At 47.4% G+C, this 25,510-nt stretch overlaps 3 protein-coding genes and 1 pseudogene across 3 annotated transcripts in view; all 4 read right to left on the bottom strand.

Moving 5' to 3' along the window:
- LOC102444446 (olfactory receptor 52R1-like) overlaps positions 1–25,510 on the bottom strand; it is a 130,627-nt gene that overhangs the window by 79,895 nt on the left and 25,222 nt on the right. The window lies entirely within an intron of this gene.
- Positions 2,184–3,066, bottom strand: LOC142827742 (olfactory receptor 52E2-like; annotated as a pseudogene).
- On the bottom strand, positions 12,257–13,225 carry LOC142818734 (olfactory receptor 52B2-like). Its single transcript, XM_075900441.1, has 2 exons — positions 12,538–13,225; positions 12,257–12,468 (listed from the first exon to the last, which is right to left on the bottom strand). Exons 1-2 carry the CDS (start codon positions 13,223–13,225, stop codon positions 12,257–12,259), a joined length of 900 nt encoding a protein of 299 aa, XP_075756556.1.
- Positions 20,634–21,572, bottom strand: LOC106731732 (olfactory receptor 52E8-like). The gene has a single exon (XM_014571755.3). The coding sequence runs from the start codon at positions 21,570–21,572 to the stop codon at positions 20,634–20,636; it is 939 nt and encodes a 312-aa protein (XP_014427241.3).

The following is a 25,510-nucleotide window of genomic DNA, read 5'->3' as shown; positions in this document are numbered from 1 at the left end:
GCTGAGGACGTTGGGGAAATTCCTGAATCTGTACCGTCCTTTTTGGGTGATGAATCTGAGGAAGTTTGCAGATGATACCAAACTGTTTAGGATAGTCAAGACAGAAGCAGACTGTGAGGGACTCCAAGAAGATCTCACCAAACTGAGTGATTGGGCAACAAAATGGCAAATGAAATTTAATGTGGATAAGAGTAAAGTAATGCACATCGGGAAAAATAACCCCAACTACACGTACAGTATGATGGGGGCTAATTTGGCTATGACAAATCAGGAAAGAGTTCTTGGAGTTATCGTGGACAGTTCTCTGAAAACTTCCACATATTGTGCAGCGGCGGTCAAAAAGGCAAATAGGATGCTAGGAATTATTAAGAAAGGGATAGAAAATAAGACCAAGAATATCTTACTGCCCCTGTATAAAACTATGGTACGCCCACATCTCGAATACTGTGTATAGATGTGGTCACCTCACCTCAAAAAAGATATTTTGGCCTTGGAAAGGGTTCAGAAAAGGGCAACTAAAACGATTAGGGGTTTGGAACGGGTCCCATATGAGGAAAGGTTAAAACGACTGGGACTTTTCAGTTTAGAAAAGAGGAGACTGAGGGGGGATATGATAGAGGTCTATAAAATCATGAGTGGTGTGAAGAGGGCCGATAAAGAAAAGTTATGTATTAGTTCCCATAATAGAAGAACTAGAGGACACCAAATGAAATTAATGGGTAGCAGGTTTAAAACGAATAAAAGAAAGTTCTTCTTCACACAGTGCGTAGTCAACCTGTGGAACTCCTTGCCAGAGGAGGCTGTGAAGGCTAGGACTATAACAGAGTTTAAAGAGAAGCTAGATAATTTCCTGGAAGTTAGGTCCATAAAAGGCTATTAGCCAGGGGATAGAAATGGTGTCCCTGGCCTCTGTTTGTCAGAGGCTGGAGAGGGATGGCAGGAGACAAATCGCTTGGTCACTGTCTTCAGTCCATCCCCTCCGGGGTAGCTGGTGTTGGCCGCTGTCTGCAGACAGGCTACTGGGCTAGATGGACCTTTGGTCTGACCCAGTACGGCCGTTCTTATGTTCTTATGTAAGGTTCAAAAGGACCTTGAGGGCCTCTCCCCCCCATAAGTGACCTTCCCCTCCTCCCCAGCATACCTGGGATGGGAACTGTTGCAGCCTCACAAGAAGCCTGCCTGTCGGATTGAGTCTGGTCAGGATCTGGCATGGGTTAGTGACCCAGTGCCTCCCTCAGTCGTACAGTAACTGGAAACTACCAGATCCCTTTCTGAACTGGGCAGTCCAGGTGAAAGTCCAGAGTCTGGCAACTGTAAATGGCACCCGGACACACAAGCCAAACCCCAAACTTTCTGGGTAAATCTGTAGCATTTCATAGTGCGAACCGTCTGTACCCGTCTTTGCCTTCTCCTGGACTCTTCACTCACATGCCTTTTGCTCAGGCGGCTGGAGCAGAGGTGCTGGTCTAGCAATAGGTGGCTCATTTGTCACACTGATACAGCACAGTGAGGACAATGAAAGCTTAGTGACTCTGTGCCCCTCCAGTAAGTGATACAGGCCGGGCCAGATTAACTCTTCTGGAGGCCTGGTTGATTAGACTCTGAGCCCCCTCCCCCAGGCTCTGAGATCGGCCAAAAAATGAGGGGCTCAGTGTGTGAGAAGGAGCTGCAGGTTGAAGCCGAAGGGCAGGTGCGGGAGAGGGATCTCACCAGGTGTGAAGGCTCTGCAGTGGATCTGGAGATGAGATGGTTGGAGTGAAGGAGGACTCTGCAGGCTGGGGCCGAAGGATTTGAACTGTGGGAGGGGACTCAGGTCAGAAGGATCAGGGTGTGGGTGGGAATTTGGGTGCAGGAGGAGGCTCAGGGTTGGGGTGTAGGTTCTGGGAGAGAGTCAGGGTATGTCTACACTGCCACCCTCATTCGAACTAGGGTGGCTAATGTAGGCATTCGAAGTTGCAAATGAAGGCCGGTATTTAAATATCTTGGGCTTCATTTGCATCTTACCAGGCGCCGCCATTTTTAAATCCCCCTTAGTGCGGACTGCGTGATCGCGGCTACACACGGCATGGAGTAGGTAGTTCGAATTAGGCTCTCTCACAGCACCAGGAGAAAATTTAAGGACCCTGGAGGAGATAAGAGCTTGTCCCGGATCTGTTTGGTCATCACCCCGTAGATGATGGGGTTTAGCATGGGGGGCAATAGGAGGTAGATGTTGGCCATGAGAATGTGGAAATACAGGGCCACATTCTGGCCAAACCTGTGTGTCAGGAAGGAGAAGAGACCTGGGATGTAAAAAGCTAAGACAACACAGAGGTGGGAGCTGCAGGTTCCAAATGTTTTGAGCCGGGCGTTCTTTGTGGAGAGGTGAAAAATGGCCCTGAGGATTTGAGTGTAGGACAGAGCAATAAAAAACACGTCCAGGCCGGTAATGAAAAATGCCACAGAGAGGCCGTAGTAATTACTGATGTGAATGTCAGCACAGGCCAGCTTCACCACGGCGATGTGCTCACAGTAGGAGTGGGGGATGATGTTGGTTCTGCAATATGGCCACTGCCTTGCCAGGAAGAGATGGGGAATAAAAAGCACGCTTCCACGCAGAACCACAGCCAGGCCAATCTTGGTCACTACAGGGTTTGTCAGGATGGTGGAATGTCTCAGGGGATCACAGATGGCCACGTAGCGATCAAAAGCCATGGCCACGAAGATCCCAGATTCTATCACAGAGAAGCAGTGAACAAAATACATCTGGGTGAGGCAGGCACTGAACCTGATCTCCCTGGAATTGAACCAGAAGATGCTCAACATTTTGGGCTGGATGGATGTAGACATGATCAGATCAGTGACGGCCAGCATGCAGAGGAAATAGTACATGGGCTCATGGAGGCTCGGCTCCCTCTTCACGATTAATAGGATGGTGATGTTCCCCAAGAGGGTTATGATGTACATGGTGCAGAAGGGGATGGAGAGCCAGACATGTTTCCCTTCCAGGCCAGGGATGCCCAGCAAGATGAAGGTGGAGGGGTTGGTGAAGTCAGTGGTGTTGGAATCTGGCATGAAGTAAGGGAGGTGTCCAACTTTGAGATGGATGCCGAGGTTCTGGGGTGATGTTCATAGAACAAATGCCTGGATGGAGAGACAATGTTAATATCAGAGGGGTAGCCATCTTAGTCTGGATCTGCAAAAGCAACGAGGAGTCCTGTGGCACCTTATAGCCTAACAGATTTATTAGAGCATAAGCTTTCCGGTGTAAAGGCCTACTTAGTCAGATGCATAATCTAAATATGAAACACTTCCTGTTCGATATCTTCAAGTCACCATGGTCTCCTGAAATATATCCTAGAATATCAAGGATTCAGAGGAGAATATATCCAAGCCATTTAACTATTATCTTTGAAAAATCATTGAAGTTGGGAAAGAAGACTTGTAAAAGTCTTATAGGGTATGTCTACACTACGGGATAAGGTCAAATTAAGATATGCAACTTCAGCTATGTTAATTGCATAGATGAAGTTGAAGTACTGTACCTTAACTTTCTACACTGTAAGAAGTCGAAGGGACTTCAACAACAAAGGACAGGGAAACATTCTTTATGAGGGAAGATTAAAAGAACTGTATAAAAGAATTTGTATAATAATAGAAAAGGGGACAGTGCATGGGGACTAAAATGTTATTACAAGACAGAGGGAGAAAAATTATTCTGCATAGTTTGAGATAATAGGACAAAAATAATGGGCTTAAATTTCAGTGAATGAGGTTTAGGTTGGGCATTAGGGAAATCTTTCTAACTCTCAGGTGTTTAAGCACTGGAATACATTGTCTGGAGAAGTTGTGGAATTTCTATCCCTGGAGATTTTTAAAAGGTGCTGACACAGGGGACCAAAAGTGCAGGGCGCTAGACTTGATGACCACTCGAGATCCCTTGCAGAGCTTTGATTCTATGACTCCATGAAATGTCAGGAATAAGTTCCTGGCTGTAAGAACAGGAGTGCATTGGAAGACACCCCTCTAGATATTGTGGATACTCCTTTGCTGGAGGTTTTTCAAAGGCTGGATAGTTTAGACAAAAAAATCCTGTATCTTAGCACGGAGGAGACCAGGCAACATTAATAAGCCCTTGAAACATGTGGTTTTATGATACTATAAGGCAAAATCCTGTTGTCGACCAGGTTTTAATCGAACATGGAATCATAGAATCATTGAATCACAAAATCCCAGGGTTGGAAGAGACCTCAGAAGTCATCGATTCCAACCCCCTGCCCAAGGCAGGACTGCCCCCAACTGTATCATCCCAGCCGGGACTGTCAAGCCAGGACTTAAAAACCACTATGGAGGGAGATAAAGATGTTAAAAGGGCAATATTTAATCTTCTGTCATACGCAGGAAATCAAACTGTATGAATTCCTTCTCAGATTAAACTCTATGAATCAATTGATAATAAAGTAGAGCTGACATTTATGTTTATCCTGTCTCTCAACACATGCACAAGGGAATATTCAATTACATGAAATGTGGTGTATATAAAATTGATCGAAGACAACTGCTTACACAATCCATATTTGGCCTGTGTAACTCCTTGCCACACACATTAACGGAGCAAAGAGCAGAGGTGAATGAGGCTTACAAACAGATTGCTCTCTCTATGCAGGACTGGTTGCACTAGCTGTAGTGAAGGCTGCCTGAAACATTCCACTAGAAGATCTCATTTTCACTTGCCTAGACCTTTGCCAAACTTTCCCTGTTTGCATTCAAGTTTCCCATGTTGGATGTTTGCTTCTACCAGCATTTCATAGAAAGTCATAGACTCTTAGAGCTGGAAGAGACCTCCGGAGGCCTATTACTTGAGAGGAAGAACGGCATTGCGCAAGAGGGTTTTTCTTGCGCAACAAGGGGCAGTGTAGATGCTCCTTCTTGCGCAATAGCCTCTTCTGAAAAAAATGGTGGTTCATTAGGTATACAAATGAGACTCGGTGATATTCCACACTTAGCCTCATTTGCAAATTACTTGCACAAGAAGCCGTGAGTGTAGACACAGCCAAAGGGTTCTTGCTAAGGGATCAAATCTAGGGATGTGAATGACACGCTGACTATCCAACTTAGGTAAACGTTTGTCGGACAGTCGACATAGGAGTTGACTAGTCGCTTATCCCCCCTTGCTGTCTATATTAGAAAGAGGCAGTAGGAAGGGAGAGGGGGTGCTTCAAAGTGGTAGCACCACGAGGAGGTGGGCTCCATGGGCTCCATGCAGTGCTGACACTTTGAAATGCCACGTGCAGCCCAGGGGCGGGCAGCATGCAGTGTTTCAAAGCAGCAGGGCCACGTGGAGCCTGGGGTCATCTTGGGACTCCCAGCTCCTCTTGGCCCTTTGCTCCCTGCAGCGCTTTGCCTTTGTATTACAGGAAGAGCGCCGGGGCTGTTGCTACACTTCAAAGGCGGAGGTGCACTTATCGAGCAACTGAATTTTTGATGCAAATTGCACTGACTATTTGATTAGTCAATTCATCTAAATTGAACATTCTTAATCAAATCTCAGTAATTTTCATCAGTCACTATAATCAAAATATGTGGCAGCTTTCATTGATGGATATTGAAAATGCCCAGGAAAGGAAAGTCACCATGAACGTATCCCCATTACAGAGACATGGGATGATAGGAGTTACTATAGAGAACTTTCTGGGTGTCTGGATGGTGAGTCTTGCCCACATGCTCAGGGTCTAGCTGGTCGCCATATTTGGGGTTGGGAAGGAATTTTCCTCCAGGGTAGATTGTCAGAGGCCCTGGAGGTTTTTCGCCTTCCTCTGTAACATGGGGCACAGATCACAGCTGGAGGGTTCTCTGCATCTTGGGGCCTTCAAAGTATTTGAAGGCTTCAATATCTGAGATCTAGGTGAGAGGATTATTCTAGCATTGGGTGGGTGAGATTCTGTGGCCTGCACTGTGCAGGGGGTCAGACTAGATGATCATAATGGTCCCTTCTGACCTTAAAGTCTATGAATCTATGACATATAAACTGAACTCTAGGGAAAGGCTTCTTGGCCAAGGTCTCATAGGGTGTGTCTAGACTACATGGCTCCATCGACGGAGCTATGTAAAGTAGTTTACTCGACATAGTCAATGAAGCGGGGATTTAAATAATCCCCGCGTCATTAAAATAAAAATGGCCACCATGCTGTCCCGACAATCATAGAATCATAGAATAATAGGACTGGAAGGGTCCTCAAGAGGTCATCGAGTCCAGCCCCCTGCCCTCAAGGCAGGACCAAGCTCCGTCTACACCATCCCTGACAGATGTCTATCTAACCTGTTCTTAAATATCTCCAGAGAGGGAGATTCCACCACCTCCCGAGGCAATTTATTCCAATATTTGACCACCCTGACAGTTAGGAATTTTTTCCTAATGTCCAATCTAAACCTCCCCTGCTGCACTTTAAGCCCATTACTCCTTGTCCTGTCCTCAGAAACCAAGAGGAACAAATTTTCTCCTTCCTCCTTGTGACACCCTTTTAGATATTTGAAAACCGCTATCATGTCCCCCCTTAATCTTCTTTTTTCCAAACTAAACAAGCCCAGTTCATGAAACCTGGCTTCATAGGTCATGTTCTCTAGACCTTTAATCATTCTTGTCACTCTTCTCTGTACCCTTTCCAATTTCTCCACATCTTTCTTGAAATGTGGCGCCCAGAACTGGACACAGTACTCCAGCTGAGGCCTAACTAGTGCAGAGTAGAGCGGCAGAATGACTTCACGAGTTTTGCTTACAACACCCCTGTTGATACAACCTAGAATCATATTTGCTTTTTTTGCAACAGCATCACACTGTTGACTCATATTCAACTTGTGGTCCACTATGACCCCTAGATCCCTTTCCGCCATGCTCCTTCCTAGACAGTCGCTTCCCATCTTGTATGTATGGAACTGATTGTTCCTTCCTAAGTGGAGCACTTTGCATTTCTCTTTATTAAACCTCATCCTGTTTACCTCTGACCATTTCTCTAACTTGCTAAGGTCATTTTGAATTATGTCCCTATCCTCCAAAGAAGTCGCAACCCCACCCAGTTTGGTATCATCTGCAAACTTAATAAGCGTACTCTCTATCCCAATATCTACAACATTGATGAAGATATTGAACAGTACGGGTCCCAAAACAGACCCTTGAGGAACTCCACTTGTTATCCCTTTCCAGCAGGATTTAGAACCGTTAACAACAACTCTCTGACTACGGTTATCCAGCCAATTATGCACCCACCTTATCGTGGCCCTATCTAAGTTATATTTGCCTAGTTTATCAATAAGAATATCATGCGAGACCGTATCAAATGCCTTACTAAAGTCTAGGTATATGACATCCACCGCTTCTCCCTTATCCACAAGGCTCGTTATCCTATCAAAGAAAGCTATCAGATTTGTTTGGCATGACTTGTTCTTCACAAACCCATGCTGGCTATTCCCTATCACTTTATTACCTTCCAAGTGTTTGCATAGGATTTCCTTAATTATCTGCTCCATTATCTTCCCTGGGACAGACGTTAAACTGACCGGTCTATAGTTTCCTGGGTTGTTCTTATTCCCCTTTTTATAGATGGGCACAATATTTGCCCTTTTCCAGTCTTCTGGAATCTCCCCTGTCTGCCATGATTTTTCAAAGATCATAGCTAAAGGCTCAGATAGCTCCTCTATCAGCTCCTTGAGTACCCTGGGATGCATTTCATCAGGACCTGGTGACTTGCTGACATCTAACTTTCCTAAGTGACTTTTAACTTGTTCTTTGTGTATCCTATCTTCTAAACTTACCCTCTCTCTGCTTGTATTCACTACGTTAGGCACACCTCCAGACTTCTCGGTGAAGACCGAAACAAAGAAGTCATTGAGCATCTCCGCCATTTCCAAGTTTCCTGTTACTGCTTCTCCCTCCTCACTAAGCAGTGGGCCTACCCTGTCCTTGGTCTTCCTCTTGCTTTTAATGTATTTATAAAAAGTCTTCTTGTTTCCCTTTATGCCTGTAGCTAGTTTGATCTCATTTTGTGCCTTTGCCTTTCTAATCTTGCCCCTGCATTCCCGTGTTGCTTGCCTATATTCATCCTTTGTTAGTTGTCCTAGTTTCCATTTTTATACGACTCCTTTTTTATTTTGAGATCGTGCAAGATCTCCTTGTTAAGCCAAGCTGGTCTTTTGCCATATTTTCTATCTTTCCTACACAGCGGAATTGTTTGCTTTTGGGCCCTTAACAACGTCCCTTTGAAATACTTCCAACTCTCCTCAGTTGTTTTTCCCTTCAGTCTTGCTTCCCATGGGACCTTACCTACAAGTTCTCTGAGCTTATCAAAATCTGCCTTCCTGAAATCCATAACCTCAATTGTGCTGGTCTCCCTTCTACCTTTCCTTAAGATCATGAATTCTATTATTTCGTGATCACTGTCCCCTATACTGTCTTCCACTTTCAAGTTCTCAACTAGTTCCTCCCTATTTGTTAAAACCAAATCCAGAACAGCTTCTCCTCTGGTAGCTTTTTCAACCTTCTGAAACAGAAAGTTGTCTCCAATGCAGTCCAGAAACTTACTGGATAGCCTGTGCCTCGCTGTGTTAGTTTCCCAACATATGTCTGGATAGTTGAAGTCCCCCATCACCACCAATCAGCTGATCCGGCACAGACTGGCAGTCTAGACGCGATGCAGTTGACAAGGGAAGCCTTTGTCAACCGCTCCGGTAAACCTCATTTCATGAGGCATATTGACGCGGTCAACAAAGGCTTCTCTTGTTGACCGTGCTGCGTGTAGACTGCCGTGCTGTGCCGGATCAGCTGATGATTGGCACAGCACGATGGCCATTTTTATGTTAATGATGTGGGGATTATTTAAATCTCCACTTCATTGACTAAGTCGAGTAAATTCTGTCCGTCGACAGAGCCATGTAGTCTAGACGCACCCGCAGAGCCTCAGTGGCAGGATGACAGACAGAACCCAAGAGACCTGACTTCCCTGTAACCACGGTCTCTCCGTCACACCAAGAGGAAAATGGACTGTGGCTCTGGCTGGGCTGTTCATAGCTCGGATACAGAGGGCAGGGTGGGAGAGGCCTCAGCCTTCACCATCCTCTCAAGGCGAATCTGAGGTTTCCAAAAGTAGCAGGAGTTTGTGACAGGGACATTAAAGCTCATAACACTGGAGCAAACTCAGTGCTTTGGAAGAGCTCTGGGATGATGAATGCCTGTGCAGAGCAGAAAGGATCATAGACTTATGAACTGTCCCTTTACTCCCATGCTGCACTGGGTTTGTGCAACAGGTGAATTCCTCAGCAGGAGCTGGTACCTGTGAATTCTGGGAGGGACGTGAATTCTGGGAATCCCCTTTAAAGTAGTCCTGTTCCGCACCTCTCTCAGCCCAGAGTCTGCAGCAGCATCCCATGCCGAGCACTGGCGCAGGGACAGCTGTGAGATGTGCACGCTGGGAGCCAATGTCCATCGCCAATCAGGACATGTCTGCACTGGGGAGTTATTTCGAAGTATCAAAGTGAGCATCCACACAGGAATCCCGTTATTCCGAAATTATTTCAAAATAACGGGCTTGTTATTTTGAAACGAGTAACCCCTTTTGTGATGAGGAGTGACTGCAATACCTGGCAATGGTGATGACATAATGCTGCTGTTCATTGTCTCATGTCACACAGCCACTCAGGAGAGTGTTGGGGACTGGACCCGAGTCCTGCCATTCACACTAGCCATCAGGTTTGAGTTTCACACACTGTGCGATCGCACTAAAGTGATCTCAGATGAGCTGCAGGACAACCCACTGCTCAGTGATTATTCCCTAAGTATTTTAGAAGAACTAGAAGGTTATTCCTGATATTCGCTAATCAATGGAGAGCAACAGCACAATTCCCCAAGCAGATGCATTATTCCGGCTGGTTCATCAACATCCGGAGTCTCCTCATTGCCACTAGACCCCATTTCACCCAGGGAAAGAACAAACGGCAAAGTGGGAAAAAAATTCTCCCACCTTAACCTAATCTGTGTCTATTCTACGATCCTCTTCCACAAGAGGAAATGCAAATGGAGAGCTCATTTGCATATGTTGCACTCTCATTTGCATTTCCTCCTCAGATCCCTTTTGCACAAGTGGTTTTTGTGCAAAAAACCACGGTGTAGACGGCTTCATTTTGTGCCAAAAACCCCTTTTGTGCAAGAGCTTCAAGGAAGAACGGCTCTTGTGCTAAAGGTGGACTTTTTTGCACAAAAACCTCTTGAGCAAAAGGGATCAGAGGAGGAAATGCAGATGAGCATGCAACATATGCAAATGAGTGTTCCATTTCATTTCCTCTTGCGGAAGAGGATCGTAGTATAGATGCAGCCCTATTGTGTCCATGCCCAGAGTTTAGCTGGCACCAGACGGATCGGGCTGACTAGCTCCCAAACCTCTCTGAGGCTCTGACCTTCTCCACAGGGGCCTCTGCCTTGTACTCAAATTGTAAGTAGGAAAGGAGGGATTTCTTAAGTGGAGCCTCCTCACACTCACGTTCATCAATCTGAATTGTCTCCCAGGCCTCAAGGGACACTGGCAAAGCCATGGGGAGTCCTTGAGGTAGCCCCTTCCCTGCAGCCCGTCCCACCTGACTGTTGCCGTGGTCTCTCTGTGAGGTCACTGCCTCCCAAGCTCCTTCAACCAATACGCTGAAGTCTTGCAAAAGACCCTTGTGATGTCACGCCTACAGAGCCAATGTCCTGCTACTGGCCAGAGACTTTACATGTTTGAGCTGCTCCCCTTGTGTCACCTTTACACCTAGGGAGCAGGCAGGCTACATATGAAAAGAGCAGAGGCTGCTCGATGTGCCGCACTGAGGTTTACAGAGATTTGCAGCCTGTAAGGCCACAAGAGACAAAAAAGCCTCTTTCGAAAGAGACTTGCAGTCTAGACATAGCCTGAGTGTACATATAAAGCTGATTACATAAGAAATAAAGACAAATGCAAACTAAATCCTTTAAACTGGACAGGATTTTATTCAGCCTCACGCTGCTAGCTACTATAAACAGTCCACCCAGCTTTCCTGTCCATTGCTTCTGAGGCACGTGGAATTGGATATTGTAAGAAGAAGGGATGATAGGTTTGACAGACCATTTGTCTTGCCCAGTATGGCCTTTTTAATGTTCCTGTGAAGACTCCTGATATCTCTACCACCCTTGTAAACCACTAGACCCCACTCCCCTCAAAGAGCTGAGATAGAACCTGAGAGTTGTGATGGGTCCTTCTTTCTGAAGAGTTAGCAATGCAGTGAGAATATCTATTAAAATATTAAACCTAAACAGTGTCACTTAAGATACTTGCCACACAATGTCAGGCCATGTTAGTATTAGAGTAGAGTATATTTTCATTTTCTTTCTTCTATAGTAGATATATACAGTGCTCCTGACCCCTAATTGCTTGTTATCTGCCAGAGCGTAAGTAACCCCTACCAATATCTGAGATGGCTTCTCTCCAGCTGGAGGTGGGCAATGGAAGTGAGGACGATACAGTCAGGCTCTGTCTACACTGGCGGGTTCTTGCACAAGAACAGCCATTCTTGCGCAAGAATCCGCAGAGCATCCACACTGCCCACCCGCTCTTGCACAAGAAGATTTACAGTACGGCGTAATAAGAGAAGGCTTCTTGCGCAAGAGCTATGCTCTTTTCTAACAGGTGTAAGCTTTCTTGTGCAGCAGCTCTTGTGTAAAAGGGCAGTGTGGATGATCGGTGGGGGTTTCTTGCACAAGAAAGCCCTATGGCTAAAATGGCCATCAGAGCTTTCTTGCTCAAGAGAGCATCTACACAGCCATGGGTGCTTCTGTGCAAAGGCAAGATGTTCTTGCGCAAGAAGCCGCCAGTGTAGACAAAGCCTCAGTGATGGTTGGGAGGGCCAGAGCATTCTGCACAGCCTGGCTCACCTGCACAGATGGGCCCTTCAGTTGTTGTTGGCCATAATTCCTGGCTAATGGGAGCAACAGGAGAGGGGCATCCAACTGAGGGCAGCATAAAGCTGGAGTTTCAATGGCACTTCTTGCAACATCGCTCCAGAAGTGTATGGAGGGCCAGAAGCACACAAAGTCACCTTGCTCCCGCCCCACTAGAAAGGGCTGGCCCAGAAAATGCGAGCATTATGAATGTAGCCCATGCCCCTGGGCTAAGGAGACGCTTAAGTTCCTAAAGCTCCTTTCCTAATCCAGCCCTGAATACAGGAAATAGGGCCCAGGGCCACTTCACCAGCCAGCTCTGCACTGCACTCAGCCTGAGAGTCAAAGCACCACGAGAAAACTTAAGGACCCTTGACGAGAAAAGAGACGGAGGAGCGTGTCCCGGATCTGTTTGGTCCTCACGCCATAGATGATGGGGTTTAGCATGGGGGGCAAATGGATGTAGATGTTGGCCACGAGAATGTGGAAATGCAGGGCCACGTTCTGGCCAAACCTGTGTGTCAGGAAGGAGAAGAGACTGGGAATGTAACAGGCTAAAACGGCGCAGAGGTGGGAGCTGCAGGTCCCAAAAGTTTTGAACCGGGCGTCCTTTGTGGGGAGGCTAAATATAGCCCTGAGGATCTGGCTGTAGGACACAGCAATAAGAACCACGTCCAGGCCTGTAATGAAGAATGCCACGGAGAGGCTGTAGTAACTACTGACTTGGATATCAGCACAGGCTAGATTCACTATAGCTATGTGCTCACAGTACGAATGGAGAATGATGTTGGTTCTGCAGTATGGCCATTGCCTTGCCAGGAAGGGATGGGGAAATACAAGCACGCTTCCACGCAGAACCACAGCCAGGCTGATCTTGGCCACCACAGAGTTTGTGAGGATGGTGGAATGTCTCAGGGGATGGCAGATGGCCACATAGTGATCCAACGCCATGGCCACGAAGATTCCAGATTCTATTGAAGACAAGGTGTGAATGAAGTACATCTGGGTGAGGAAGGCACTGAAATTGATCTCCCTGGAATTGAGCCAGAAGATACTCAGCACTTTGGGTTGGTTGGTTGTGGACAGGACCAGGTCGTTGATGGCCAGCATGCAGAGGAAATAGTACATGGGCTCATGGAGGCTTGGATCCCTCTTCACAATGAAGAGGATGGCGATGTTCCCCAAGATGGCTAGGATGTACATGATGCAGAAGGGGATGGAGATCCATATGTGGGCTGCCTCCAGGCCAGGAATTCCCAAGAGGATGAAAGTGGAGGGGTTGGTGAAGTTGGCGGTGTTAGAATCTGACATGTAGTAGGGGAGGTGTCCAACTCTGAGGAGGAGCTGTGTTTCATGCAGATACCTGGAATGTCCACGACTTCCTGTATGTGACCTGGGTCTACGGGTGATGTTCACAGAACAAATGTCTGGGTGGAGAGACAACGTTAATATGAAACACTTCCTGTTAGATGTCTTCAAGTCACCAAGGTCTGATGAACTGTATCCTTGAATATCAAGGATCCAGGTGAGAATACGGCCAAGCCATTAACTATTACCTTGAAAAGTCACTGAAGATAAGAAAGATTCCAGAAGACTAGTAAAGTGCATACATACGCCTACTTGTAAAAATGATGAAAAGGACAACCTAGGGAATTACAGACCAGTCTGCTTAACTGCTGTACCAAAATAAAATAATCATCATCATCATCATCAGGGCTCAACAATTACGGCAATCTACTCGCCCATGGTGAATAGATTTTAGCGCGGCACAGCACCGCAGCATGATCAGTGTATGTGCAATGTGCCAAACCACAAAGCTGGTGAGCGGGACTCACCACCGCTTGTCAAGCCCTGATAATAATAATAATAATAATAATAATACAATTAAGGAGATAACTATGATATTTGAAAATCATTGAATATAGGAAAGATTCCAGAAGACTAGTAAAGTGCATACATACGCATACTTATAAAAATGGTGAAAAGAACAACCACGGGAATTACAGACCAGTCAGATTAACTTCTGTACCAAAATATAATAATAATAATAATAATAATGGAACAACTAAGGAGTCCATTTATATCTACAAATATCTACAAGATGGTAATGTGATTTGTAATAGTCAGCATGGATTTGTCAGAAAGTAATCATGTCAAACCAACCTGTTCGCTTTCCTTAACAGGTTTTGAAGTCTTGTGGATAAGGGGAAAGCCACAGATGTGTTATATATAAACTTTAGTAAGGCAGAGAAGAGCAACAACAACAAAGGACTGGGAAACATTATTTATGAGGGAAGATTTACAAAATTATATAATCTAGAAAAGAGCATGGTGGATGGGGACTAAAAAGTTATTACGAAGAAAGGGAGAAAAATTCTACTGCAGAACTCCCGAAGACAGGACAAGAAGCAACAGTGTTAAATTGCGGCAAGGGAGGGTTAGGTTGGGCATTAGAAAAATCTTTTTAACTGGCACAGTGATTAAGCACTGGAATAAATTGTCTGGGGATGTTGTGGAATCTCCATCATTGGAGACATTTAAGAGGAGACGACTCAGGGAATGAGAGGTGGAGGGCCCCGACTTGATGACCGCTCGAGATCCCTTGCAGTGCTTTGATTCTATGACTCCATGAAATGTCAGGAAAAAGTTCCGGGCTGTAAGAACAGGAGTGCATTGGAAGACGCCCCTCCAGACGTGGTGGATACTCCTTTGCTGGAGGTTCTTCTAAGAAAGCTGGATAGTTTAGACAAAAGAAATCCCGTATCTTGGTAGGGAGGAGGCCAGGAGACCCTAACAGTCCCTTCTAAAATAGTGATAGAAATATAGTCGTGTTAGTCCGGTGTAGCTGAAACAAAATACAGGACTATGTAGCACTTTAAAGACTAACAAGATGGTTTATTAGGTGATGAGCTTTCATGGGCCAGACCCACTTCCTCAGATCAAATAGTGGAATAAAATTGTCACAACCATATATACCAAAGGATACACTTAAAAAATGAACATTTATGAAAGGACAAATCAAATTCCAGAACAGAAGGGGAATGCGGGGGGGGGGGGAGGGGGGAGGTAAATGTCTGTGAGCTAATGGTATTAGAGATGCTAATTGGGGAGACTATCTTTGTAAAGGGTAAGATAGCCAGAGACTTTGTTGAGACCCCCGCGTAGAGTGTCAAATTTTAGCATGAATGACAGTTCAGAGGATTCCCTTTCAAGTGCAGATTTAAAAGGTTTTTGAAGCAGGATGCAAGTAATTAAGTCGTTAAGACCCCCCTTCCCCCCGCATCCCCTTCTGTTCTGAAATTTGATTTGTTCTTTTCATATCTGTTCGTTTTTTAATTGTATCCTTTGGTATATGGTTGTGACAATTTACTTCCACTATTTGATCTGAGGAAGTGGGTCTGGCCCACGAAAGCTCATCACCTAATAAACCATCTTGTTACTGTTTAAAGTGCTACATAGTCCTGTATTTTGTTTCAGTCCCTTCTAACTCTGTGATTCTATGATGTTAAATTCTGGTGCATACCAGGTCTTGGTCAAATTCTAGTCACTAGGCCAAACAATGTGCCTCATTGTGGGGCTGGAGCACACAAAAATCTAACAGGCTGTTTCTTGGATCAGTGGTCCCCAACCCAAAAAAGGTTCCCTACGACTGGACTAGATGGTCTCTTGTAAACTTAAATGCTATGAATTTACAGATGAAGAATGTAGATCAGGCATTTAGAAATGGAGTGCTCCCTCTGTGCAGGACTGGTTGCCCTAACTGTAGCGAAGACTGTCGGAAACATTCCATTAGAAGAGCTCATTATCACTTGCTTATAGGTTTGCCAAATGTTCACTATTGCAATTGAAATTCTCCATGTTGTCTACTTCCATCTACGGGCATTTTAAAAAAAACTCCGAGACACGACAGTCCAGGTGACTTCTCGAACGACTAGGAGAGAAATCCTTTTAACAAGGCTGAAAGATTCTCGTGATTGTTCTGGTGAGGTTCCCTTGCACTGCCGGGCTTTCTGGGATATAAACGTCATAAAACAGGTCCGGCAACTTTAACAGCCAGAGTGCTGGAACCCCAGAGAGGGGGAAGAGGCTCTGTGTCTTTACACACAGCTGGCTCCTCAGCCCTTTACTGAAAAATCCCAGTACACTGACGTACAGATGGCTGGGGGCTGGGCATGTCAGACAGGGAGGCACAGCAAACAGGGACATTTTAGCCTGGATACTGGAGCAAAGTCACCACTTTGGCAAGGGCACTGGGATGTTTAACGCCTGGGCTGAGGAGAAAGGAACATAGATATTTGCAATCTCTCCTCAATACCATGTGGCACTGGGGTTGTGGAGCAGGTGAGCTCCTGAGGAATGGGGTGTTTACCTGTGAATCCTGAGATGGAAGTGTCTTCCCTGGGAATCCCCCTCGGGCAGCAACGTCCTGCATTTCTCTCAGCCCAACGTCTGCAGCACCGTCGCAAGCCGAGAGCCAACACAGGAGCACACACTGCTTGTTATATAGCTCTGTGCAGTCTCGGGGGATTGCTCATTGTCTAGGGGAGACGTGGCCTTTGGATATATAGAAGCTGCGTAGAAGTCTGGCTGGGCTTCCGGGCTATTTATCCAGCTTTAGAAGTCAACACTAATTAAAGAACTTTCCCAAAGGGCGAGGAGAACTCCTGGGCTCTGGGCTGAGTCAGAGAGGAATTGGCTGCTCTGTGTGCTTGTGTGCACTGAACAATTATAGTTCATTAGTAAGAAAACTAGGAACAGTCCCTAGACCCAGCAAGGCCTCATACTCTGAATATGCCCAGGTAGGATGGGGAGACAGAAAGATCAGGAGACCGGTGACTAATTGGAAACACAAACACTGTCTGTGTGCACTGAAGGTGAATTGCTAAAGGATCAAAGCTCAGTCATTTTCGTAAGTCACTAGAATCTAACTATGTAGCAACTTTCATTGATGGCTCCCGAAAACACCCGGGAAAGGAAAGTGGCCAGGAACGTGTCCCAGCTCCGTTACACAGATAGGTACAGTGAACTCTAGGGGGAGGTCTCTTGGGCAAGGTCTCCCGGAGACTGAGTGGCAGGACGACAGACAGAACCAGGAGTCCTGACGTCCCTGTGACCATGGTCCCTTCATCCTGCCAAGAGGAAATTGGACTTTGGCTGTGGCAGAGGTTGTTCCTGGTTGGGATGCAGGGGGCAGGATAGTAAAGGCAGCCGGAGCCTTCATCATCCCCTCATGGCAAATCTGAGGTTTCCAAAAGTAACTGGAGCCGTAAGCTCCCTGCTGCCATGAGATGAGCGCTCTGGGAACCAACAGCCACCTTCACTGAGAGACCTGCCAACACGCCAGTCACTTAGGGTCACTCTGCTCTTTGGGTATGTCTATACTACAGCGCTATTTAGAATTAACTTAATTCGAAATATTTAATTTGAATTAAGCTAATTCGAAATAACACATCTAGACCCAAAAACTAATTTGAAATAGCGTTTTGCTATTTCGAAATAGCACGTCCACACTGGATTGCATTTCAGAGCAGCTAAGACCAGTTACAGCAGGGCATCAGGTCGGTAGTTGCTTTGGGTATGTCTACACTACAAAGTTAATTCGAATTAACGGACGTTAGTTCGAATTAACTTTGATAGGCGCTACACAAGCGCTCCGCTAGTTCGAACTTAATTCGAACTAGTGGAGTGCTTAGTTCGAATTAGGTAAACCTCATTGTACGAGGACTAAGCCTAGATTGAACTTACTAGTTCTAATTAAGGGGTGTGTAGCCCCTTAATTCGAACTAGTGGGAGGCTAGCCCTCCCCAACTTTCCCTGGTGGCCACTCTGGCCAACACCAGGGAAACTCAACTGCCCCCTCCCTGCCCCAGGCCCCTTAAAGGGGCACGGGCTGGCTACGGTGCCCTTGCCAGGTGCAAGCCTGCCAGCACCCAGCCAGCAGACCCTGCACCTGGCACGGCTCGAGCCAGCCACCCGATGGCCCCCCAGCCCTCCCCCTCTTCCCGGGACCAGGCTGGCGGCTCCCGGGAGCTTTCCCGGGACCGCAAGAGGTGGGCACCCGCCTGGTCCAGTGCAGACATCGTGGACCTCGTCCACAACCTCCGCACTAGGCACAGGAAAGTGGCCGTCTAGGGCAGGAGAGCTGCCAGCCTGGCTACCCAGGAGCAGGTTTGCATGAAAATCAAGGTGGTCCACTGAGACCCCCGACCCTGAGCCCTGAGCCCTGAGCTTATAATGGCCGTACTGGGTCAGACCAAAGTTCCATCTAGCCCAGTAGCCTGTCTGCCGACAGTGGCCAAAACTAGGGACCCTGGAGGGAATGGACCAAAGACAGTGACCAAGCCATTTGTCTCATGCCATCCCTCTCCAGCCTTCCACAAACTTCGGCCAGGGACACCACTTCTACCCCCTGGCTAATACCACTCCATGGACCCAACCTCCATCACTTTATCTCACTTCTCTTTAAACTCTGTTCTAATTCTAGTCTTCACAGCCTCCTGCAGCAAGGAGTTCCACAGGTTGACTCTTTGCTTTGTGAAGAAGAACTTTCTGTTATTAGTTTGAAGCCTGCTTCCCATTCCTTTCCTTTGGTGTCCTCTAGTCCTTCTATTATGGGAACTAATGAAGAACTTTTCTGTATGCACCCTCTCCACCCCACTCATGCTTTTATAGACCTCTATCATATCCCCCCTCCATCTCCTCTTTTCTAAGCTGAAACGTCCCTGTCTCTTTAGCCTCTCTTCATATGGGACCAGTTCCAAACCCCTAATCATTGTAGTTGCCCTCCCCTCTCCCACTCTCTCTCTTCCCGTCTCCCACCTCCTTTTCCCAGTCTCCCCCAGTTTTGTTCAATAAAGTGAGATTCTATTTTTGACCACACGTGTCCTTTATTTTGTACATCAGGAAGGGGGGCTAGGGAAGGGTAAGTGATAGGAGGTGAGGGAGGAATGGGGTACGAGCCCCTGATGGGGAGGAATGGGGTGGCTCTGCGGGCTTTTAGGGGTGGAACCTCTCCTGCAGCCCCCCAATTGCCCCCTCTCCCCAGATGGCAGCCTGCGGCAAGTGCAGCCGGGCTGATGGCTGAGTGGTGTGATGTGCCCAGTGTGGGTACTCCGGGCACTCCAAACCAGGACTGCTTTGCAAGCGGGGCACCCCTGAGAACTGTCTGTCCGGGGTGGGGGTCGGGACCCTTTAAGCACAGCCCTCGGCTAGCCTGAGGCAGCATCTCCACGCTCTAAGTCCTCCTCTGATGCCCTGCCGGCACTGCTTCTGGCCATCCTTAACCCCGGCTCAGGGTCCACTCTGTGTGGACATGCTAGTTCGAATTAGCAAAACACTAATTCGAACTAGTTTTTTAGTCTGGATGCGTTAGTTCGAATTAGTGCTGTAGTGTAGACAGACCCTCAGTGTGGCTGATATCCGAGGTATCTGAGGCTCGTGCTTAAAGGGAGCCCCCTGGACTCGGGACACCACAGCACTCGGCCATGTAGAGCCAGAGCTGCCCCTGGGCATGCCAGTGCGTCTCGTGGGGTCGTTGCCATCAGCACGGCTGCACTTGCTGTAGGCTGTCATACAGGGGGTCTATTGGAGGGCTCTCAGGATCCAAGAGGCCCTGAGGGAGAGCGTCCACCCCGAGGAGCCCTCAGAGCCTCCTCAGTCCTCCCCACTGGGGTCTCGTGCCCCATTCCTCCCTCACGTCCTTCCATTGTCCACTCCCTCGCCCCCCTTCCTGATGTCAAATAAAAGACACGTATGTTCAAAAATAGAAACTGGATTTATTGAACAAAACTGGGGAGGGATGGACCTCTGGGGAGACTGGGAAAAGGAGGTGGGAGAGGGGAAGAGAGAGGGTAGGAGAGGTTGGCATTTTATAGACCAACAGATGGATTGAAGCAGAAACTTTAGTGGGCAAAGACCTACTTTGTCAGATGAAAGTGCCCGATCTGCCCCTCCCTCATTGTGGAGAGCAGCATGCACCAGGACGTCTTTCCTGAGCAGGCTCCATGAGCACATCGAGCCAATCAGACTTCCTTTCAGTAAAAAAAACCCAGAGACACAGGTTTAAAGTGATCGTAAGCACTGACCGTACATATAAAGCCGATTACGTTAGAAATAAAGACAAATGCAAACTCACTCCTTTAAACTGGACAGGATTTTAATCAGCTTCTGCCTCACACTGCTAGCTACTACTCACAGTGCCATTTCTCTGGCCTTGCTCCTCTGGGGTGTGTTATATGCAGGGAGGCTATTGGCGGGTTGTGATCAGTGCAGCTGCAGCTCTTCCTGTACCCTGGTCTCTGTCCAGCATCCACCTCGCCAGCTAACACAGGGGCTCAGCCTCCTGCCCTTCTCAGCTCTTGCCCTCCTGGCTTCCAAGCTGGGTCCTTGCACTGCCCCCGAGGCCTGACTCCCTGCAAACAGCTCCCAGCCCCTACTCATTGGGGGGATCCTGCCAGCTACAGGCCCCCAGCAGGGAGGAACCAAAGAAAACTGGTGGGGCAAGGGTGGTGCATTGTGTATCCAGTTACAATTAGAAAGGTGACCACTCTTTGCGTTGTACACAGATGGATTCCCCAGTACGTCATGCTGAGAAAACATGGTCAATTTAATCTTTCTTTGATTGGCCAGAGGGTGACTCAGGGAAGAGTACCATGTCACCAACTAGCGCTCCACGGAGCTCTGGTTGAGAGCCACAACCAGAGGAGAAAATTATAGTCCCTTAATAAGTAAAGGGCCGAAGCAGCCTGTCCCGGATCTGTTCGCTTCTCACTCCATAGATGATGGGGTTCAGCATGGGAGGAACCAGGAGGTACACATTGGAAATGAAACTGTGGAAATGAAGGGGCAAATTGTGACCAAAACGGGATGTCAGGGAGGCAAACAGAGTTGGGATGTAAAAGGCTAAGATGGCACCAAAGTGCGAGCCGCAAGTCCCAAAAGTCTTGAGCCGGGCGTCCTTTGTGGGGAGTCTGAAGATGGCCCTGAGGATCTGGATATAAGATAGAGTGATGAAAAACACATCCAGACCAATCCTACAGGACAGCACAAAGAGGGCATAGTAACTACTGATGCGAGTATCGGCACAGGCCAGTATCACCACAGCCATGTTCTCACAGTGGGTGTGCAGGATGATGTTGCTTCTGCAATATGGCCACTGCCTTCCCAGGATGGGATAGGGCAGTGCGAGAATGCTGCCACGCAACACAATGACCAGGCCAATCTTCACCACCAGAGAGCTTGTCAGGATGGTGGAATGTCTCAGGGGATGGCAGATGGCCACGTAGCGATCCAATGCCATGGCCACGAAGATTCCAGACTCAATCGCTGAGAAGCCGTGTATGAAAAACATCTGAGTGAGGCAGGCATTGAAACTGATCTCCCTGGAATTGAACCAGAAGATTGCCAGCATTTTGGGCAGGGTGGTTGTGGACAGCACCAGGTCGGTGACGGCCAGCATGCAGAGGAAATAGTACATGGGTACATGGAGACTGTGCTCCTTCTTCACAATGAACAGGATGGCAAAGTTCCCCAAGATGGCTATGATGTACATGACACAGAAGGGGATGGAGATCCAGACGTGGGCCGTCTCCAGGCCAGGAATGCCCTGCAGGATGAAGGTGGAGGGGTTGGTGAAGGTAGTTGTGTTGGAATCTGACATGAAGTGGGGGAGAAGCAGAACGTTCTATCTGACTTGAATCAGAGGCTCCACAGACTTTCTGGATGTGCCCTGTGTCTAGGACAATGGTCACAGTGAAAAATTGCCTGGATGGAGACAAAATGTGAACATGAGACACTACATTCACTACTGGGGGCTGTTCTCATGGGTGAAGGAGATTGTACTTTCTTCACACTGAAAAATTACACTATGCAGAGACATGAATTATGAGCAAGACTCGATTAATTCCATGTTTGGTGGTGCATCATGCAGCAATAATTTCTATACATTAAGGTATGCAAACCTTAATAGGCACCAGCAGGAAATACACCCCTAAGACCTGGCCATAACTGATAGCAACTCCATGGAAATAACAGCTCATTCACGACACTGCAAAGAACATGTTCGGATGCCTTTTGCCTACTCATCCAGACATATGTTGGGAAACTAACACAGCGAGGCACAGGCTATCCAATAAGTTTCTGGACTGCATTGGAGACAACTTTCTGTTTCAGAAGGTTGAAAAAGCTACCAGAGGAGAAGCTGTTCTGGATTTGGTTTTAACAAATAGGGAGGAACTAGTTGAGAACTTGAAAGTGGAAGACAGTATAGGGGACAGTGATCACGAAATAATAGAGTTCATGATCTTAAGGAAAGGTAGAAGGGAGACCAGCACAATTGAGGTTATGGATTTCAGGAAGGCAGATTTTGATAAGCTCAGAGAACTTGTAGGTAAGGTCCCATGGGAAGCAAGACTGAAGGGAAAAACAACTGAGGAGAGTTGGAAGTATTTCAAAGGGACGTTGTTAAGGGCCCAAAAGCAAACAATTCCGCTGTGTAGGAAAGATAGAAAATATGGCAAAAGACCAGCTTGGCTTAACAAGGAGATCTTGCATGATCTCAAAATAAAAAAGGAGTCATATAAAAAATGGAAACTAGGACAACTAACAAAGGATGAATATAGGCAAGCAACACGGGAATGCAGGGGCAAGATTAGAAAGGCAAAGGCACAAAATGAGATCAAACTAGCTACAGGCATAAAGGGAAACAAGAAGACCTTTTATAAATACATTAAAAGCAAGAGGAAGACCAAGGACAGGGTAGGCCCACTGCTTAGCGAGGAGGGAGAAGCAGTAACAGGGAACTTGGAAATGGCGGAGATGCTCAATGACTTCTTTGTTTCGGTCTTCACCGAGAAGTCTGGAGGTGTGCCTAACGTAGTGAATACAAGCAGAGAGAGGGTAAGTTTAGAAGATAGGATACACAAAGAACAAGTTAAAAATCACTTAGGAAAGTTAGATGTCAGCAAGTCACCAGGTCCTGATGAAATGCATCCCAGGATACTCAAGGAGCTGATAGAGGAGGTATCTGAGCCTTTAGCTATGATCTTTGAAAAATCATGGCAGACAGGGGAGATTCCAGAAGACTGGAAAAGGGCAAATATTGTGCCCATCTATAAAAAGGGGAATAAGAACAACCCAGGAAATTATAGACCGGTCAGTTTAACGTCTGTCCCAGGGAAGATAATGGAGCAGGTAATTAAGGAAATCGTATGCAAACACTTGGAAAGTAATAAAGTGATAGGGAATAGCCAGCATGGGTTTGTGAAGAACAAATCATGCCAAACTAATCTGATAGCTTTCTTTGATAAGATAACGAGCCTTGTGGATAAGGGAGAAGCAGTGGATGTCATATACCTAGACTTTAGTAAGGCATTTGATACGGTCTCGCATGATATTCTTATTGATAAACTAGGCAAATATAACTTAGATAGGGCCACGATAAGGTGGGTGCATAATTGGCTGGATAACCGTAGTCAGAGAGTTGTTGTTAACGGTTCTAAATCCTGCTGGAAAGGGATAACAAGTGGAGTTCCTCAAGGGTCTGTTTTGGGACCCGTACTGTTCAATATCTTCATCAATGATGTAGATATTGGGATAGAGAGTACTCTTATTAAGTTTGCAGATGATACCAAACTGGGTGGGGTTGCGACTTCTTTGGAGGATAGGGACATAATTCAAAATGACCTTAGCAAGTTAGAGAAATGGTCAGAGGTAAACAGGATGAGGTTTAATAAAGAGAAATGCAAAGTGCTCCACTTAGGAAGGAACAATCAGTTCCATACATACAAGATGGGAAGCGACTGTCTAGGAAGGAGCATGGCGGAAAGGGATCTAGGGGTCATAGTGGACCACAAGTTGAATATGAGTCAACAGTGTGATGCTGTTGCAAAAAAAGCAAATATGATTCTAGGTTGTATCAACAGGTGTGTTGTAAGCAAAACTCGTGAAGTCATTCTGCCGCTCTATTCTGCACTAGTTAGGCCTCAGCTGGAGTACTGTGTCCAGTTCTGGGCGCCACATTTCAAGAAAGATGTGGAGAAATTGGAAAGGGTACAGAGAAGAGCGACAAGAATGATTAAAGGTCTAGAGCACATGACCTATGAAGCCAGGCTTCATGAACTGGGCTTGTTTAGTTTGGAAAAAAGAAGATTAAGGGGGGACATGATAGCGGTTTTCAAATATCTAAAAGGGTGTCACAAGGAGGAAGGCGAAAATTTGTTCCTCTTGGTTTCTGAGGACAGGACAAGGAGTAATGGGCTTAAAGTGCAGCAGGGGAGGTTTAGATTGGACATTAGGAAAAAATTCCTAACTGTCAGGGTGGTCAAATATTGGAATAAATTGCCAAGGGAGGTGGTGGAATCTCCCTCTCTGGAGATATTTAAGAACAGGTTAGATAGACATCTGTCAGGGATGGTGTAGACGGAGCTTGATCCTTCCTTGAGGGCGGGGGGCTGGACTCGATGACCTCTCGAGGTCCCTTCCAGTCCTATTATTCTATGATTCTATGATTCTATGATTCTAACTGGCTGCACAGAGCAGAAAGGATCCCAGACTTACTCTCTATGGGTATGTGACGGCGCGTTGGGGTCCCCCGTCTCCTGCACCCCGAAATGGCACAAACAGACTGCACCAGCCAGTAGAATTGAGGAAGTTTATTGCCTCTCCAGGATACAGCACAGCACAGACGTAGTCTGGTCACAGAGCTGGGCTAGGATGCCTCAGGCCCCCTTAAGTTGGGGGGAGACTGGGCCCCTAAACTCCAGCTCCTCTCCCTAGGCTGTCTCATCCATCCTCACAGACAGCCACCAACCAACTAACCAACTTCCAGCCCTGCCCCCCAGCCAGGGCAGCATTCCACCTTCCTTTGTTCCTCTCCATGGCGGGTGTCTGGCCCCTGGCTCAACAAGTTTGGCATTACCTCTGCCTAGCGAGGTTTTCCCTGCTGGGTCTTGCTCCAGACAGCAGGGGTCACCACAGCCCAGCAAGTACCCCCACTACGTCACAGTTCTTCCCCCTCCGAGAGCGAACTGAGCAGGGTCACTCCGCTCGTGACCTAGGGAAGTTCGGGTCCTCTGTGTGGGAACCCGCCCTGGGGCCACGGGTGCTCCCCTTGACTCGGGCCGACCGTGGCGAGGCCCCACATGAGCTGGCTTTCCTCCGTCCACTCGCCACCCCACTCCAGGGCGACTGGCCCAGGCCTGTCCTCGGGGGTCACACCCACCCTTCCGCTAGCCTTGATCTCTGGCCAGGGTCTCTCGGGCCGGGGCCATGAGCCCAGTGAGCCTTCTCTGGACAGCCAGGGCGGCTTCCACCCCCGAAGCTCCATCCAGGGAGGACTTCCCCTCCCATAACTCTCTCAGCAAGCCCAGAGGGTCTATCTGGGGTAGAGACCCCCAAGCCGCTTTCCTCCTGTCTTGGGCCTTCCCGCCCCTCTGGCAGGAGTCACAGGACCGGCAGTACCGCTGCACGGCTGTAAAGATTCCCGGCCAATAGAAGTGCTGGAGCAGCCTCAGCTGGGTGCTCCGGATCCCCCGGTGGCCCCCAACGGGGACATCGTGGGCCAAATACAGCAGCTTGAGGCGATACTTTCGGGGGACG

The sequence above is a fragment of the Pelodiscus sinensis genome, chromosome 1 (genome assembly GCF_049634645.1).
Source record: "Pelodiscus sinensis isolate JC-2024 chromosome 1, ASM4963464v1, whole genome shotgun sequence".
NCBI lineage: Eukaryota > Metazoa > Chordata > Testudines > Trionychidae > Pelodiscus > Pelodiscus sinensis.
The sequence above is the reverse complement of the archived record's forward strand: the minus strand, read 5'-3'. Positions and strand labels throughout refer to the sequence as shown.